This window comes from Pseudoliparis swirei, chromosome 23 (assembly GCF_029220125.1).
Source record: "Pseudoliparis swirei isolate HS2019 ecotype Mariana Trench chromosome 23, NWPU_hadal_v1, whole genome shotgun sequence".
NCBI lineage: Eukaryota > Metazoa > Chordata > Actinopteri > Perciformes > Liparidae > Pseudoliparis > Pseudoliparis swirei.
The window spans coordinates 17,294,151-17,310,455 of record NC_079410.1 but is presented as its reverse complement, the minus strand read 5'-3'; the positions used below and the strand labels follow the sequence as shown (position 1 = coordinate 17,310,455).

Genomic DNA, 16,305 nt, shown 5'->3' with positions numbered 1-16,305 from the left:
GTTCTGTCTCCTTGATTGTTTCATTCCGTTCACCTGCCCTCAGCCACTCTTGTCTCGTTAGTGTCTCATGCCGTACACCTGTGTTCCCCCTATATATTGTGCCAGTCTTTCCCTCGTCTCCTGCTGGATTGTTGTCTGTTGTTCTCCTTGTGTTTTTGGTGCCAAGCTCTCTACTGTTACTCTAGTGGTGGGCCGTCCGGGCCTTCTAAGCCTTCTCTGAAGGCCTAAATATAATTACAAAATTAAAGCTATTTTATAATTAAAAAAAAAAAAACTTATTTGCTTAATTTCTGTTTTCTTATTGCACTAGTGTCTTCCTCTGTTGCTGCGCTTCCATCCCGCAGCGCTGCTTCCAGTCCAATTTATTTTAACGGGAGCTTTTATCCAATCAGATGTCAGCTCCACAGTCTATGGAAGAAGAGCAGCTCGTCTCAGGCCTTCACACGGGCCAAGCACAGCCTGGTGAAGTACATGGAGGCCTTATCTACGATTGACATAATCTTCAACCAATCATATCGTTAGTTTGACATCCTGAGCCCGTGGAGCAGCTGTAGAGTTTCTCTGTCATCAATTCCCTCCAAATGTGTTTTGATATCTGACAGGCTTTTTTCAGAACGCTTGTACTGTTCAATCAGAACGCTTGTACTGTTGTTGCCATGGAATAATTCATATTTATTTATAAGGAAAATGTAAGCTAGCTGTCCAAATCCTGCCAAGAGGAAACGCACGTCGAGGACCGCATAATTAGTGTGATGCTGCTTATGTTTATGAATAAAGATGAATTATTAGATAGCAACAACAGTACAAGCGTTCTGATTGGCTAATGGGTCTTCATGCCAGCCACGTATCGCCCTCCTCGCTGGTCTGATACGGATCCGTACTGCCATCTTAGGTCATTTTCAAAATGAGCGATATTGATAGACATCAACAGCCAAGAGCAGTGGTCCTCAAACTAAGGCCCTCCTCCACATTTGGCCCGGCCCTCTGAACAAGAGAGGCTTATGATTTTTTTTCAGTCTGGACCAGCCCCTGTTTAATAGAACGGAATAAGAATTTTCTCTCTCTCTCTCTCTTTCTCTCTCTCTCTTCTCTCTCTCTCTCTTTCTCTCTCTCTTCTCTCTCTCCCTCTCTCTCTTTTCTCTTGAATTCTCTCTTTTCTCTCTCTCTCCCTCTCTCTTTTCTCTCTCTTCTCTCTCTCTCTCTCTTCTCTTCTCTCTCCCTCTATCTTTTCTCTAAACATAACTAACGTCAGTAAACAGCTGGACGAGGCTTTGAAATCACGGAGTTTTTGTTTGTTTATTTTTTTAGGAACCGTCGGCTCAGTTGTGACGTCATGTTTTCAGCAGCGCTAATGTTGTGGTTGATTTATCACAAAACAACGTCAGGGGACAAACACCGTCAGGTGTGTCTGGTGCTGCGGGTCAGAGGAGAAGGAGGTGCAGCCGTTCGGTGGCGCGAGGAGCACTGCGCGGAGGAGGAAGTGGAGGAGGAGGAGGAGGGGCGCGGGGGGAGGGGGGGGCTCGTGAGCGCCGCGGAGCGGGTCTAGGCGAAATTCTCACAAGAACTCAAATAAATGCCCCGTCGGATATTAAAACACATTTGGGGGGACTTGATGACAGAAAGAGTAACGTTTATTCTTAAATACGGATGAATAAAAAAATGTGTCTCCAGCAAAAAGGGCACTTTACTCATCCAGGGCAAAGGGGCTGGTGCTTGAGCACCACTAGGGCTCTATCTGTGCACGTGCCTGCTCTACATGTACAGGACTGTCTCAGAAAATTAGAATATTGTGATAAAGTTCTTTATTTTCTGTAATGCAATTAAAAAAACAAAAATGTCATGCATTCTGGATTCATTACAAATCAACTGAAATATTGCAAGCCTTTTATTCTTTTAATATTGCTGATTATGGTTTACAGCTTAAGAAAACTCTAAAATCATATCTCATAAAATTAGAATATTTCCTCAGACCAAGTTAAAAAAAAGATTTATAACAGCAAAACAAAATCAAACATTTGAAAATGTCCATTAATGCACTCAGTACTTGGTTGGGAATCCTTTTGCACGGATTACTGCATCAATGCGGCGTGGCATGGAGGCAATCAGCCTGTGGCATTGCTGAGGGTTTATGGATGCCCAGGATGCTTCAATAGCAGCCTTTAGCTCATTTGCATTGTTGGGTCTGGTGTCTTTCAGCTTCTTCTTCATAATACCCCACAAATTCTCTATGGGGTTCAGGTCAGGGGAATTGGCAGGCCAATCGAGGACAGTAATGCCATGGTCAGTACACCAGTTACTGGTGGTTTTGGCACTGTGGGCAGGTGCCAGATCATGCTGGAAAATGAAATCCTCATCTCCATAGAGCTTTTCAGCAGACGGAAGCATGTAGTGCTCTAAAATCTCTTGGTACACAGCTGCATTTACTCTGGACTTGATGAAACACAGTGGACCAACACCAGCAGCTGACATGGCTCCCCAAACCATCACTGACTGTGGGAACTTCACACTGGATTTCAAGCAACTTGGATTTTGCGCCTCTCTTTTTGTGTCTTACCCTCCTGATGGAGGGTGTCAATGATGGTCCTCTGGACAGCAGTCAGATCAGCAGTCTTCCCCATACTTGTGATTTAGTTTACTGAACCAAGCTGAGTGTTTTTCAAGGCTCAGGAAACCCTTGCAGGTGTTTCGAGTTAATTAGACGATTCAAGTGATTTGTTTAATACCCTACTAGTATACTTTTTCATGATATTCTAATATTTAGAGATAGGATATTTGAGTTTTCTTAAGCTGTAAGCCATAATCAGCAATATTAAAAGAATAAAAGGCTTGCAATATTTCAGTTGATTTGTAATGAATCCAGAATGCATGACATTTTTGTTTTTTTAATTGCATTACAGAAAATAAAGAACTTTATCACAATATTCTAATTTTCTGAGACAGTCCTGTATATACATATAAACAGGTTTCCTGGTGGAAGTCACGTGTCAGTGCCTTGATCTCCGTGGCCTTGTCCGTCACCATGGAAACAGTCACATGACATGTCTGCGCTTTGGTTCTGTGCTGTGACGTCGCTCGTGAGTCGTGACGTCACGGAGCACCGAACCAGAGTCTGTAAGTAGAAGTGATTTCCAGCAAAGCAGCAGAGGGTTTTGTGGATCCCACAGGATTCTGAACCGCCCACACGGGGGGAGCGATTCATCAATCGCCTCCCTCCCCAACGGGTCGGGACGGTTTGGCGAGAGTCACTGTGTGACTACTCCTACACCCCATCCCGGGGTGGTTTGGTTTCTCTGGGATTCACAAATGGGATGGGGCCCCTTTTAGCCCTAACCCTTGTTTAACCCCTTAGTTTAGTTTAGTCTAGTTTAGTTTAGCAAAATATAGAGCGTATTCACGTGAGTACCCACAACAAACTCTGGCGGCCATGTTGGGGTCCCACCACGGCATTGTTTTGCTTGTTTGTATGCCGCTCTTCCCTTAGAAATGACCATTATATCCTGAAGGAGACACAATTTCAGTTCAAAGCGGTGTGCCTTGTGATTATGGTTCTGTGCCTCATTGTTGGATGTGGGACTAATGATTCAGAATATGGGTTTATCAGGTCAACAAGACGGGCTATTACTTCAACTTGTCATGCATTTACTTCAGCTTCACTCGGCGTCTGAGCGTTAGGACTGTTCTCATGTGTTTCTGTTGACACATCGGGTTGTGGGCACGTTTCCATTGACACACTCGTCAATAATCTCTGGAGCTGGAAGCGGCTTCATCCAGACACTCGTCCTGGAGGCGGAGCTGTGCGACGACGGATCATATATGAACCCAGACACGGGACGATTGATCAGGTAAATCAGGTAAAAAAGCGTTGCAAATATTCAATTCCAACCGCTGAAATCTTTCTTTGGTAATGCAGAAGGACATGAGGTTGCTGGGCTCTCGCATGATCAAACAGCGGACACGATAGCCAGGTCAACTTCTTCTGACATTTAATAAGTGGGACCCCAAGATGGCGCGATTGAGATTCTGACGTCACGTGAATACGCTCTATAAAAGGCTCTTTTAAGAGCCACCCACACCATCTTTAAGAGCCTTTACTTCTATTGTCAATAATGGTAGACACAATATTCATTTTATAAGTTGAACTTACCTTCTATATAACTGGGCATCGTTAAATACCCGTTTCAATATTCTAAATTCATGGCTGTCGTAAGTTTCAGTCAGTAGCCTAACCTTCGTTAAAGGTCGTTTACGTTGATCGTAACCAACTCCTCGAGGACTGAAGGAAGACCTGAAGTCACACTCACCCACCACCATTCAATAACAATTGAGACAGGATCTTAGTTCTTAATAGTTTCAATAATAAGCAGAATATTAAACCAGAAACAGTCAGACATGGTTGGTTGAAAAGTGCTTGTTTTTTATTTAATGTCGATGTATGTGCATTATTTATGTATTCTTTAATGTAGATTGATTGATGTGCAAAAATAACAATGTTTCCATTTAAATTGACTCCTACCAAAACGGAAGAAGTCTGAATACTTTCTGAAGCCAGTTAATTCAAATCAATATAAAGTTTTTGGTCCCATCTCGTTTATCTGAAGGTCAAAGTCTTGCTCAGTCAAGAGCTGCTGTTTTCTCTTCTGGAGATTGAGGCCACTTCAAAAACCTCCAGGAAGTTTACAGACTTTGTTTGATGTGATTTGGGTTTAGGTGGTACATGAGTCCTGTTCTGTTTTGTACTGTTCAAGAGCCTGGAAACCCCCCACAAAACAGGACATTTAATTTAAAGAGTAATATGAAATGAAGGGGGGAGATATTTAATAACCAAGATATGTCCATTACATTAATAATGGAATCAATATGATTGAACACATGCAGCTCATACTAGCACTTAAATAGTTTTCCACTTCCACAAAGCCTTTTTTTATTCAGCACATTTGAGACATTTGACAAAGTAATATGGTTCATGATAATATCCTGAGACCCAGTCATGTGTGTCCTCTGTGGTGCACATCTTGGTTTTGGATCTTTTCTTTGACTCATTTGAGGTATCCTCTCAAATCCTGCTGTACTCTCAAGAGGACATCCGGAGTTTTTCAGTGGTACCACGTGTGTCGGGTTGGAATGATGACAACTTCATGAAACCTTTGATACAAGATCAGCCAGTAGTTTCATTTGTCGATTTCCAGTTCCACACACAACGAGCCTTTCTATAGTACATACATTTTAAACATTAGATAAAGTAATATGGAGCTTAGGTTAATTGGAAACTGTATCTGTGAGTGTGGATGTCTGATGTTTTCATCCAGATGCTTCACACCACCAGCTCAATAAATACATATGCTCGCAACAATAGTGACTTGTTCTGCGCATGCTCTGCAAAACAGCCAATCCGACGCAAGCAACAGCACAGCCTCGTTTGCATCGAGCTGATATATATTCCCCGCCTTGAGCTTCAGGAGATACCTTCCCACTCCGAAGAATCAGTCAATCATGCCTGAGCCCACAGTCAAAGCGCCCAAGAAGGGCTCCAAGAAAGCCGTCTCTAAGGTCGTCACCAAGACCGGCAAGAAGAGGCGCAAGTCCAGGAAGGAGAGCTACGCCATCTACGTGTACAAGGTGATGAAGCAGGTCCACCCCGATACCGGCATCTCCTCCAAGGCCATGGGCATCATGAACTGCTTCGTGAACGACATCTTTGAGCGCATCGCCTGTGAGGCCGCTCGTCTGGCTCACTACAACAAGCGCTCCACCATCACTTCCAGGGAGATCCAGACCGCTGTCCGCCTGCTGCTGCCCGGCGAGCTGGCGAAGCACGCGGTGTCTGAGGGAACCAAGGCCGTGACCAAGTACACCAGCTCCAAGTAAACCTGCTGGAGACCACCACCTCAACGGCTCTTTTAAGAGCCACCCACCTCTTCTGAAGATCAATTCCTGATGTGCACAGAATATGGAGTTTGAACCCACTGAGACAAATACATGAGTCCAGTGTTATCGTTCTGTTCCATTCCCACAATCCGTTTTTGGTATACAGCGACTTAAAGACTATGCGCCGAGAGCTCAATCGTTATTATTTTACTTCAGTATCTAATATACGTAGCAGCAGCTGCACAAATGTGAATGCAGTCATGTAAACTATCATGCTTTTTATATACATATACTGGACAACTTCTGCCACACACAATTGTAACCATCGTGGTAGACTTTAAACATGTCTGAGCCCTTGAGGTCTAAGCTAAATATGAAGTCTCCTCTCTACCTCCATCTGCCTGATGGAGCGTGGAGGTCTCCATCGTGGAATATGCCTACTATGAACTATTCATACACTCTGTCATATTCATTGAATGTATTTAAACTCTAAATCTGTCCTTCTGTACACATGACATCTATTGCATCTGTCCATCCTGGAGAGGGATCCTCCTCTGTTGCTCTCCTGAAGGTTTCTTCCCTTTTTCCCCCCTGAAGGGTTATTTGGGAGTTTTTCCTGATCCGATGTGAGGTCAAAGGTCAGGGATGTCTCTGTGTACAGATTGTAAAGCCCTCAGACACATTTGTAATTTGTGAAATTGGGCTATACAAATAAACTGAATTGAATTAAATAATGTACTAAGACTAAACACGACATAAGTGTCAGTGTTAATCGTTAAAAGTGTCCATCAGATGTGAATGGAGCCAAATCAAAAATGCCATAAACTTTCTTTGGGTGAAAACGAACCTGTGAACCTGGACTGGCCAAGATTTAAGCAATTACATTAATATAAAATGGACCCTTGATGAAGGTTTCTTTTTTCCCTATGAAAGGTCAGGGATGTTGTGCAAATGTGTATTTTGTGATAATGGGCTATATAAAATAAACTGAATTTAATTAAAATCCTCTGTGAAAACCTTTTGATACACGCTGATTTCAGTGAACAATTTCCTGGGAGAGTTAGATTTAACAAATATATACATTAATGGTTGAGACTTCCTATCGGCTTAAGATTCTTAATGTGAACAATGAAACACTGGCTAAACCACCTGTTTAGGGAAGGACAGTGAGTGGTGATATATATAATATATATATGTATATATATATATGCATACACATTAGCGTTCTGCTTCCTGCTGCCCAGTCCTTCAAACGCTGCCTTGTCCTCCATCAGCGCCTGGTCGCTCTTCACACCCTGTCCCCCCTCCACGTCTCCGTAGGACCTCACGGTCAGACGGGCTGCCAGTGGCGGCTGGTGAATTTTGGGGGGGGGGGGTGCAGTTGGGCGACGCGGTTTAAATAGCACTCAACAATGAGAAGAAAAGAGGTTTTGAGTAGAATATTGTTAAAAACAAAGCTTTATTTCAAGAACACAGCGTGCTCAACACTGTCCAATAACAACTATCAACACACTGTAACTTTGGGCATGAGAGGTTCAGAGCAGCTTTAAGAAACATTGGGTTGGGTTTCAGAGGTTTGCAAAATAAAAGAGTTTCACCCTCACATGAAAGAGGTTCAGAGCAGAATAGAGTCAGAGAGATCACATGTTACATTGGGTGTTTGACAGAGTAGACCCACTACTGTAAAGACAAGTAGCCCTCCTCTCTTTAAAGTTGGCAAACTTCTCAATAACTCTCTGGTTAAAGTCAATCATGTCTGTGACGAGCCTGTTTCCATTATTCTGGAGGGAATGTGTCTGTTTTCCAGAACTTCTTCGTTGTGTTTCGATGCCAGTTCGGTCTCCTTCTGCTGCTCTGCTCTGCAAACAGGGTTAGCTTCATGCTGTTAGCTCGTTAGCTTCATGCTGTTAGCTAGATAACTGCGGCAAGATTCGTGTTTCTTACACTTGTCTGCAGCTCTTTAGATCCCTCCCCCCGTTGTAGTCCAGAGAGTTTCAGTCCCAGGACTTTGGAACAACAGACAGGGGAAACTAGACAACGCATTACTCACTGAGCCTCCAGCTGACAGCTCCGTTAGCAACCTGCTCTGTAGCTCCGTGGAGCTCTCTGGCTGAGGGAACGATACCGGTCTCTGATCTGCCGAATAGTCCAATCACGTGAAATAATAAAACGATGTCATTGGCCAATGAGCACACATTTTTGTGCCCCAAGATTCACGTTTCATCCGCCAATGAGAAGCCATCCTTGCCAAAACGACCGTGAAATGTTTGCTCGCTGCCGTACACACACGTTGGGCCGGAGCCCCGTAAAGGGGGAGGGGCTTCTCTCCGTGATGATGAGTGGCGATATATTATATTTTTTTCACATTAACTTAAGTGGTTGTTGACAGGCTGACGGTCTGCCACACACATTTAGCGCGTCAACACGGTATATTTACTATTTAAATGATTTGGTATATAATGTTTTTTGACAGGATGTATTTTTTTTCTTCTTCTTTTTTTTCATCTCAAAATGTTAAGAGGGGCGGCGCCCTAGCGCCCTCTATGGACGCACCGCCACTGCGGGCTGCTTCATGAATGAGGCGTTTCCACGAAGCCTTCAACCCGGGGAGGTCCTCGTTGGAGAAAGGGAGGGGATTCTCATCCTCCTCATCTTCCTCCCACCCTTTGTTATCCTTGTACTCTGAGAACTCCTCCTTTGACATGCAAATCATCTGAATATACACAAAGCGAATGGTTTTTCTTCCAACACAGCATGGTGTTGGTTTTCCAGGTTTTGTGCAGTGTGCAGCAGACCGATGTCCCCCTCCCCCACCTTGAGCGCGGTTTGTAGCTCTGTGTCTGTGAGGCAGCCCTGTTTGCCAAAGACGAAGGATCCTTTCTCTCGCATCATCTGACACTGCTCCTCCATCAACTGCCGCTCCGAATCAGACTGAACACCTGCAAAGAGAGGAGGAAGATGAGATGGGGGGGATCTAGCGGAAGCACAGGGTTGTATTTGGGTCCGTCCATCATATCCATCACGTTCACCTTGCATGGCGACCTTGTAGAGGTTGGCGACGGGGACGTCAGCGGTGTCATTGCCGTTGCTCCGGTAAGGCTCTGTGAAGCCGTACATGTGCAGCAGCTGCCAGTTGGCCCTCTGCCCGTAGGTGTTAAACACCTCCTCGCCTTTGAGAATCGGGCGCAGGCAAACCATCTTCAAACTGTCCTGAGGACATTCGGTGTGTAGAGAGAGAGACGAGAAGCGCGGGTAATAAGTCACACTTGTTTGAAACAATACAAATATCCATTGTCATGAAGAGTGGATGTTCCCCCTCACCGGTGTAAACTCCAGGATTGCATTGTGATTGGACACGTGGTTCAGCATGTCGGCCATGGGAAACATCATCAGTGGGTTTGGGGCCTTCTCCTCTTGATCCTCCTCCTTATACTCCTTCTCCTCCTCATCGTCTTCGCTATCCTCCTCTTCCTCTGGCTCGTGGAAACTTCAGAGAGGAGGATGGGGATGTATTTTTAGAGGTTTCAATGAAGCAATGAGGATCCAGACAATGAGAGAGTGTGTGTGTGTGTGTGTGTGTGTGCGTGCGTGCGTCCTGGTCACTAACCTGTAGGCCATGACGAAGGCCACCAGCTTCGTGTACAGCTCCAGTGTGTGCGTGTCGGGGTTCCACAGGTCCGGGTGCTTGGCGATGAAGGGAAGGACCAGGTCTGTGTCGTCCCTCTGGATGTTAGCCAGGTCTGTGTCCACGGCCTCTGGGATGCCTGTTCCCCTCAGTAGTTTGTCTCTCTCCTCTTTCGACCTGGACAAATTAACTGTAAATTACTGCGAAGTAAAGCTATAAGTTCACACTTCTTTCACTGAAAAAGTTAAAAGGAAAGCTGTTCCTGGAGTTGGCAACGTGACAGTTTTGTGTTTTTAGTGAACTGATCTTCAGGATAGGGATTTAAATAGTTTCCTTACCAAAACATGGGGTGGTCCAGAGTCTTGAAGTCGGTCCACAGAGAGAGGTAGGGTTTCCAATGGGACTGTGAAGACGTATACTCATACAGCAGAGCCAGCAGCAGGGGGACCCAGCCAGACGAGCTCTCCAGAGAAGACCTCTCTGTGACGGGCGGGAGGAGAAGCTGGGTTACAAAGTGTGTGTGTGTGTGGGGGGGGGGGGGGCTCACGTTTCTCCACGATTAAAACCGTCACCTTTCTCCAGCACGACAGACACCGTGGTTGTTTCCTGGTGGAGGAGAGCTGATCTGGGGATGGTGAATACAACCTCTCCCTCCTCAATGTCGTCTAGAGCCAGCATCCCGTACTCGGCCACTGTTCCCTCTTTACTCACACACACCTACAGAGAGACACTGTCTGGTTATGGAGACAGGGATCAACTCAATAAGTGCAAGTTCTTCAAAACCTTTTGACAAATACTGAACGTGGCAGGAACAACACAGTAGAAATGATCTTATACGCAGCCCCAGAGACTGGTTCGTGCTGAGGCCAACACACCATACTGCTGAGCACCAAGCCGACTCTCTTGCACCACTGGAGAAAGTCCTGCAGCGGATTGACCTCTTAACCATCATCGACCTGTCGGCAAAATGATAGAAACAAATAGGTAAACATCCGTAACATGAAATTGCACGTGCGAACGCCCGGTTACACTAGTTTATAAAGAAACGGCACCAACAGCTGAAATACATTAACAGGGCTCTCAAGTTTTGAAGGCAGGCAAGAGTGACATATCCATCATCATCACTCCTATGGAGGACTTAAATTGACTTAAGTATAAATAAATACAAGAATAAATAAATAAATGCTTAAATAAAAGTATCAATAAATAAATAAATACATAAATAAATACATTTATTCTTGTATTTATTTATTCATTCATACATTTATTTAAGCATTTATTTATTTATTCATACATATATTTAAGCATTTATTTATTTATTCTTGTATTTATTCATGCATTTATTTATACTTAAGTCATTTTAAGTCCTCCATACCTCCATACACTCCTCCCGCAGAACGAAACTTTCGGATATCAGTCGCCTCACGTGCAATTCCAGGATGCTTTATTTTCATTAGTTGCTGGATTAATTCTTACCCAGATACAACAGATACAGGTTTTTTCCAGTTGGCTATTGTGTAGCCCATTTCTTTTTTTTGATTGGCTGATAAGTGGCACCTCACAGCAGAACTCCAGGGGAGCGCTTGATTTCTCCATGGTGAGGGCAGCGAGCCAGCTCATGTTTGCGTGCTGCGGTACATTAAAACATTAAATAGCCGAGAGGTTTTTTTCAGCGTGAGAAATACCATGTGTGGCGGGAGTGCGTGACTTAAGACCGAAATGCGTGACTTGAGAGCCCCGACACTAGTGAAGCTGTCCTCAACCTGCGTTTCCTCTGGGCAGGATTACACAGCTAGCTTACATTTTCTTTATGAATAAAGATGAATTATTATATGGCAACAACAGTAGGCTACAAGCGTTCTGATTGGCTAATGGGCCACTTCGTTGCACGACATGAGACTGTTAAGTTGTAATAGTTTATTTTGATAACATCTGCAGAGGTCTTATGGTTTAAATTAATACATATAGAAAGATATTATAATAGACAATATTAAGGAGAATATTGATATTGATATTAATGTATTATGAAGCATAGGGGTAATGTTTACTCTATGCAAATGTAAATGGCAAGAATTAATGTATTGCATGAGAGTGACTGTTAGTATTATAGATTGACGAAGCCGGTTGAAATCCGTGACGTGACTTACAATAACAAGAGACCTTTATTGTGAAGGTGACTTTAATTGACGGGATTCTTATTGTGAAAGCGACTGGAACCGGAAGTGACGTTAGACCGGAAACAGGAAGAGTATATGACTGCGTGTTTTAGAGAGCACGCTCTCTTTTTTCAGGTAAGCCCCGAAGGGAAGGTTGTGCTCTCTGGAGGTGCCGAGAGCCTGCAGCCTTGACACGAGGAGAGAGCGCGTTGAATGTTTGATTCACTTTTCTTGCCATTAAATGTTGATTACTTAATCCATGCGTGTCCGGAAGCCTGTTTCTCCACCATCTGCGCAGTGCTCCAGTTTTGAGAATACCTTACAATTTGGAAACCACGAAGGCGAAACTGAGATGGGCCGCCAGAGTTACGGGACTAAGGACACGTTCATGCGGTGAGTAGCTCGCGCTAAGCTATCGAACTATTTATGCCGTCAGAACAGGACGGGGCACAAGCCCGCCGGAGAGTTTAACAAACAATCGACGCTGTGTGTGTGTGTGTGTTTTATGTGTTTTTCCCAATCGCCTTTTGCATGATTCTGCGCGTCTAGTGGCATTTACGCGGGCAAGTCGGCCACGTTTGGCCCGGTGGTTGATCGAACGCCGTGTCACGGATGAGTAGTCGTGTGTTTGTTCCAGTGCGCCTGCATGTTCTGCGCGTTTAGTGGCATTTATGAAAGTCGCCCACGTGGCCGTGTGGTCGATCGAGCGCCGTGTTACTGATGTGAAGTCGTGTAAGATTGGGTGTGTTTGTGTCTTTCTGTAGTGCGTTTGCACGGATGGCTGTCTCACGCTTTTCACGTGTAGTCTCTTTTCTGTTGTTCCTTGTGTTGTAGAGATTTTTCCACTCTTCACGTTTTTCCACGTGTTATCTCGTGTGTTTTGTGTGTGTGGCCTTGTTGTTGTGTGAGTGGCCACATGTGAGGCCATGCGTGTGAGTGGCCTCTGAGTACTCGACACCAGGTGTGTCGCTGTTGAGTACGTGATTTCTTTTTCCTGTTCCTTGTGTTATTGTAGAGATTTTTCCACTCTCTTCACGTTTTTCTATGTTATCTTGTGTGTTTTGCGTGTATGCTGCCACGTGGTGCGTGTGAGCTGCCACGTGGTGTGTGTGTGGCCTGTGTGTACTCCACACCAGGTGTGTCGCTGTTGCAACAGCGTTGTGTATTTATCGTGTTATTTAGTTGCATGTTTTTGTCATATTGTGCTCCTCGTTGTTCGCTTTTGTCTTGTAGTTTCACGCTTTTGTATCAAGAGTTGTGGCTCAATGATGTGCCTGGAAGCCAGGAGTGCTTGGCACATAGTAAATTTGACAAAGACGACGCGGGGTCTCTCTAAGAGCACGTTAGAAAACTAATATAAACATCCGTAAACTAGCGGCGGCGAACGACGCTGTTACGAGATTAAAGTTACATACGTAAGCTGGTGTATGTCGGCGCACTGCACAGTTACAAGATCATTGTCCCACAAAACTCAGTTGGGTGGCCCGTAAGTTGTTAATGTACGTTAGACCCTTGTTTAACATGTCCGCATTGACAATATTCACTAAAGGGATCCTTCTTTAAGTACAGCGTGGTTTTGCGTTTTTTTTTTTTTCATTGTTCGCCTCGTTGCTCGTTTGTCTTGTCTCACGCTTTGTATGAAGAGTTGTGGCTCAATGATGTGCCTGGAAGCCAGGAGTGCTTGGCACACAGTAAATTTGACGAAGACGACGCGGGTCTCTAAGAGCACGTTAGAAAACTAATATAAACATCCGTAAGCTAGCGACGGCGAACACGCTGTTACGAGATTAAAGTTACATACGTAAGCTGGTGTACGCGCGCACTGCACAGTTACAAGATCATTGTCCCACAAAACTCAGTTGGGTGGCCCGTGTAAGTTGGTAATGTACGTTAGACCCTTGTTTAACATGTCCGGCATTGACAATATTCACTAAAGGGGATCCTTCTTATAAATACGGCGTGTTTCCTGTTTTAAATCCACCATTTTGATTTGGCCTGAGAAGAAGGGATGGTAGTTCCCCTTTGTTCACCCACATGGTCGTTAGGGAGTTGAATACATTTACTTAATTTGCATGACTTACTTGGTTAAATTAACAGCTTCTCCCATTTCACAGAAAATATCACATTTGGTTCATTGGTTAAAATAACACCGTTTTCCCCATATGTTGTTTGTTAACATTTTCCCCCATTTTAAAATGTCTATGTATTTTGTATGCTGTGCAATTTCACTGTATTCACCCTAATTTGCATTCTTTCCCAACTGCACCGCATCCACAAATTAGACACATAGTGTAGAATAAATTTCCTTTCGATTTCTTTCGAAAAATCGATTTACGATTTTTTGAGGGATTTTGATCTGAATTTTTTAGGTTTTTCTGTGCTCTACATTTACATTTCCTTACATATATTAAGCCTCAGTACCTGATCCCTTCAACAATGTCAGAATCAACATCAATCAAGACCCCTACCGCGTGGATTGAGGATGTTCTCTACGCTGCCATGAAAATGGTGGAGAAAGCCGACAGACTGCACCACTACAAGAAGCTGAGGAAGCACGTGCAGGAATGGCATGCAGAGGGTTTACTGGATGTAACAACCCTGGAGGCCCACCAAGATCAGAAACTTATGCTTATGATAGTGCTCAAGCGTCGCATCAAAGCAGCAGAAGAACAGAAAAAAGGGAAACGCTGGTTCAGATCCCGATCAGCAGACATCGCCAAAGCCAGTGACGCTGTGGTGCAGGAAGGCGGTTGTTGCATGGGATGACAGTCCATGCTGACAACAAAGCAAGGAAGCTTCAGTCCCAGCAGCAAGGAACAGCCCCTGAGAACGCTCCCAAAGAAGAAGCTCCCCCGACTGAAACCCTGCATGAAGAGGCAGCTCCAAAACCAAGGCCATCAAGCCTGGCCCCCATCCACCCCAATCCACCGACCAGAGAACTTGGCGAACCAAGCAGACTCCGCCAACAGATGACGTCCAACATCAACTACGGAGATACCAGCCCTCAGACAAGACCGTTGCCACAGACGGAGTGCCCCCAAGACAAAGCAGAGCAACACCATATCCAAGCCCCACTCATAACAATGAGCACCGGTGTCACCCAGTACAAGCCGTACAGCCCAAGGGATATGCATTTCATCACCGACCAGCTCCCCCCCATATCGAAAGGAGGAGTCCCCTGGATAAAGGCACTCGATGCTGCCACCACCGGGATTCCCTTGGCAGTAGGAGACATGAGAGCAATCCTGGCGAAATGCTCCTCACTGAGAGAGCTAGACGACCTGGAGAGAGATGCTGGCTGCTCATCTGCCCATAACAGCCAAGATGTGGACACTGTCAATATACACCTGTTCGCTGCCATCAGAACACGGTGGCCCTTTACCCCTGACATGGCCAACCTGTCCGGCATCAAGTTACGGCGAGATGAAGACGCTGAGGCCTACTTGTCACGCGCTGCAAAAGTCTGGAAATCAGCTACAGGCACCAGACACGACAGGGATACCACCTCCATGAACATATGGAAGGATGCAGTGATAAAAGGACTCCCACCCAAGCTCGCCGGAGAAATGTACCAGACGGTGGGCATCCAATATGTCACTTTTGAGATATGGAATGCACACATCACCCACTTTATTGCCCAGCACATCGAAGATGAAGAAGAGGAAAAGGCAAACAAAGAAAAGATGACCATGACACTGCTAAAGCTACAACTAGCAGAAAAACATACAGAAGCTGCTAAAGACCACCAGAAGACACAAAAACAGATGGCTCTTGCACCTGAAATAGCAGCCCAGATCGGCGTAGAAGTATGCAAGGCCATCACCCACTTCATACAACAGGGAGGCTCACACCAGCCTGCCTTCCAACGGCACCAACAAGCCATATTTCCCTGGCAACAGTTACAAGCGGATCCCAGAGAAAGTGAGCCACGGTTCCTCCAGTTTGGATACTGGATGCCGGACTGCCAGCATGAAGAAGACCCAGGAAGAGGAGGACTTCGGTATAGACGACCGAGAGGAGGACAAAACGGCCCAAACCCTCAAATAATGCCACGTGACCAAGAGTCTGAGGAGAACCTGTCATCACAGGTGCCATAGATTGTGCAGTGCCAAATTGCACCATGAAGTACCACCACTCTCCACTTGAACACTGCTGAACAAAAGCTGACTGCAACATGCATCCACCTTGAGTTTTCTGAATCAAAGGTTGTTTCAGAAAAGGGAGGGATGGGAGATGCAGGTGGCTGGTACCGAGATGTGGCGTTCGAGGAGTGATCAGGTCTGACTGGCACATAGCTTTGCAACCAAACACTTAACACTTTTAGAAACAAGCACCTACATGAAGAAATATATCTAGAGAACACATTCACAGGAGCAGACTATCGCCCAGGGAGGGGATAGCAGAGCCCAGGGTGTGGTTTTGGAGAATGTTTGAGAAATGAACTAACCACAGTTAAGTTTTTCTTTGAGCAGGTTACCGGAGCCCACCAGGAGCCAGTGGACTAAGTCCAGGCGAATGGGGTGCTCTGAAGTCATTGCAAGGACCTCGGAGCGCCCTCGATGTGAGTGGTCTCACAAGTGACACCATTTCACATTTTTGTAATTATGTTCATATCTGAGACATTAGAGCGAGAGTTAGGACTGCAACATAGGAAGATGT

The 16,305-nt window shown here is 45.1% G+C and overlaps 1 protein-coding gene and 1 pseudogene across 1 annotated transcript; one reads left to right on the top strand and one right to left on the bottom strand.

The window, feature by feature from the left end:
- Positions 1-5,490: 5,490 nt before the first annotated feature.
- Positions 5,491-6,021, top strand: LOC130188965 (histone H2B-like). The gene has a single exon (XM_056407547.1). The coding sequence runs from the start codon at positions 5,491-5,493 to the stop codon at positions 5,863-5,865; it is 375 nt and encodes a 124-aa protein (XP_056263522.1). The 3' UTR covers positions 5,866-6,021.
- A 2,414-nt stretch (positions 6,022-8,435) lies between these two features.
- On the bottom strand, positions 8,436-10,871 carry LOC130188588 (N-lysine methyltransferase setd6-like; annotated as a pseudogene).
- Positions 10,872-16,305: the final 5,434 nt, after the last annotated feature.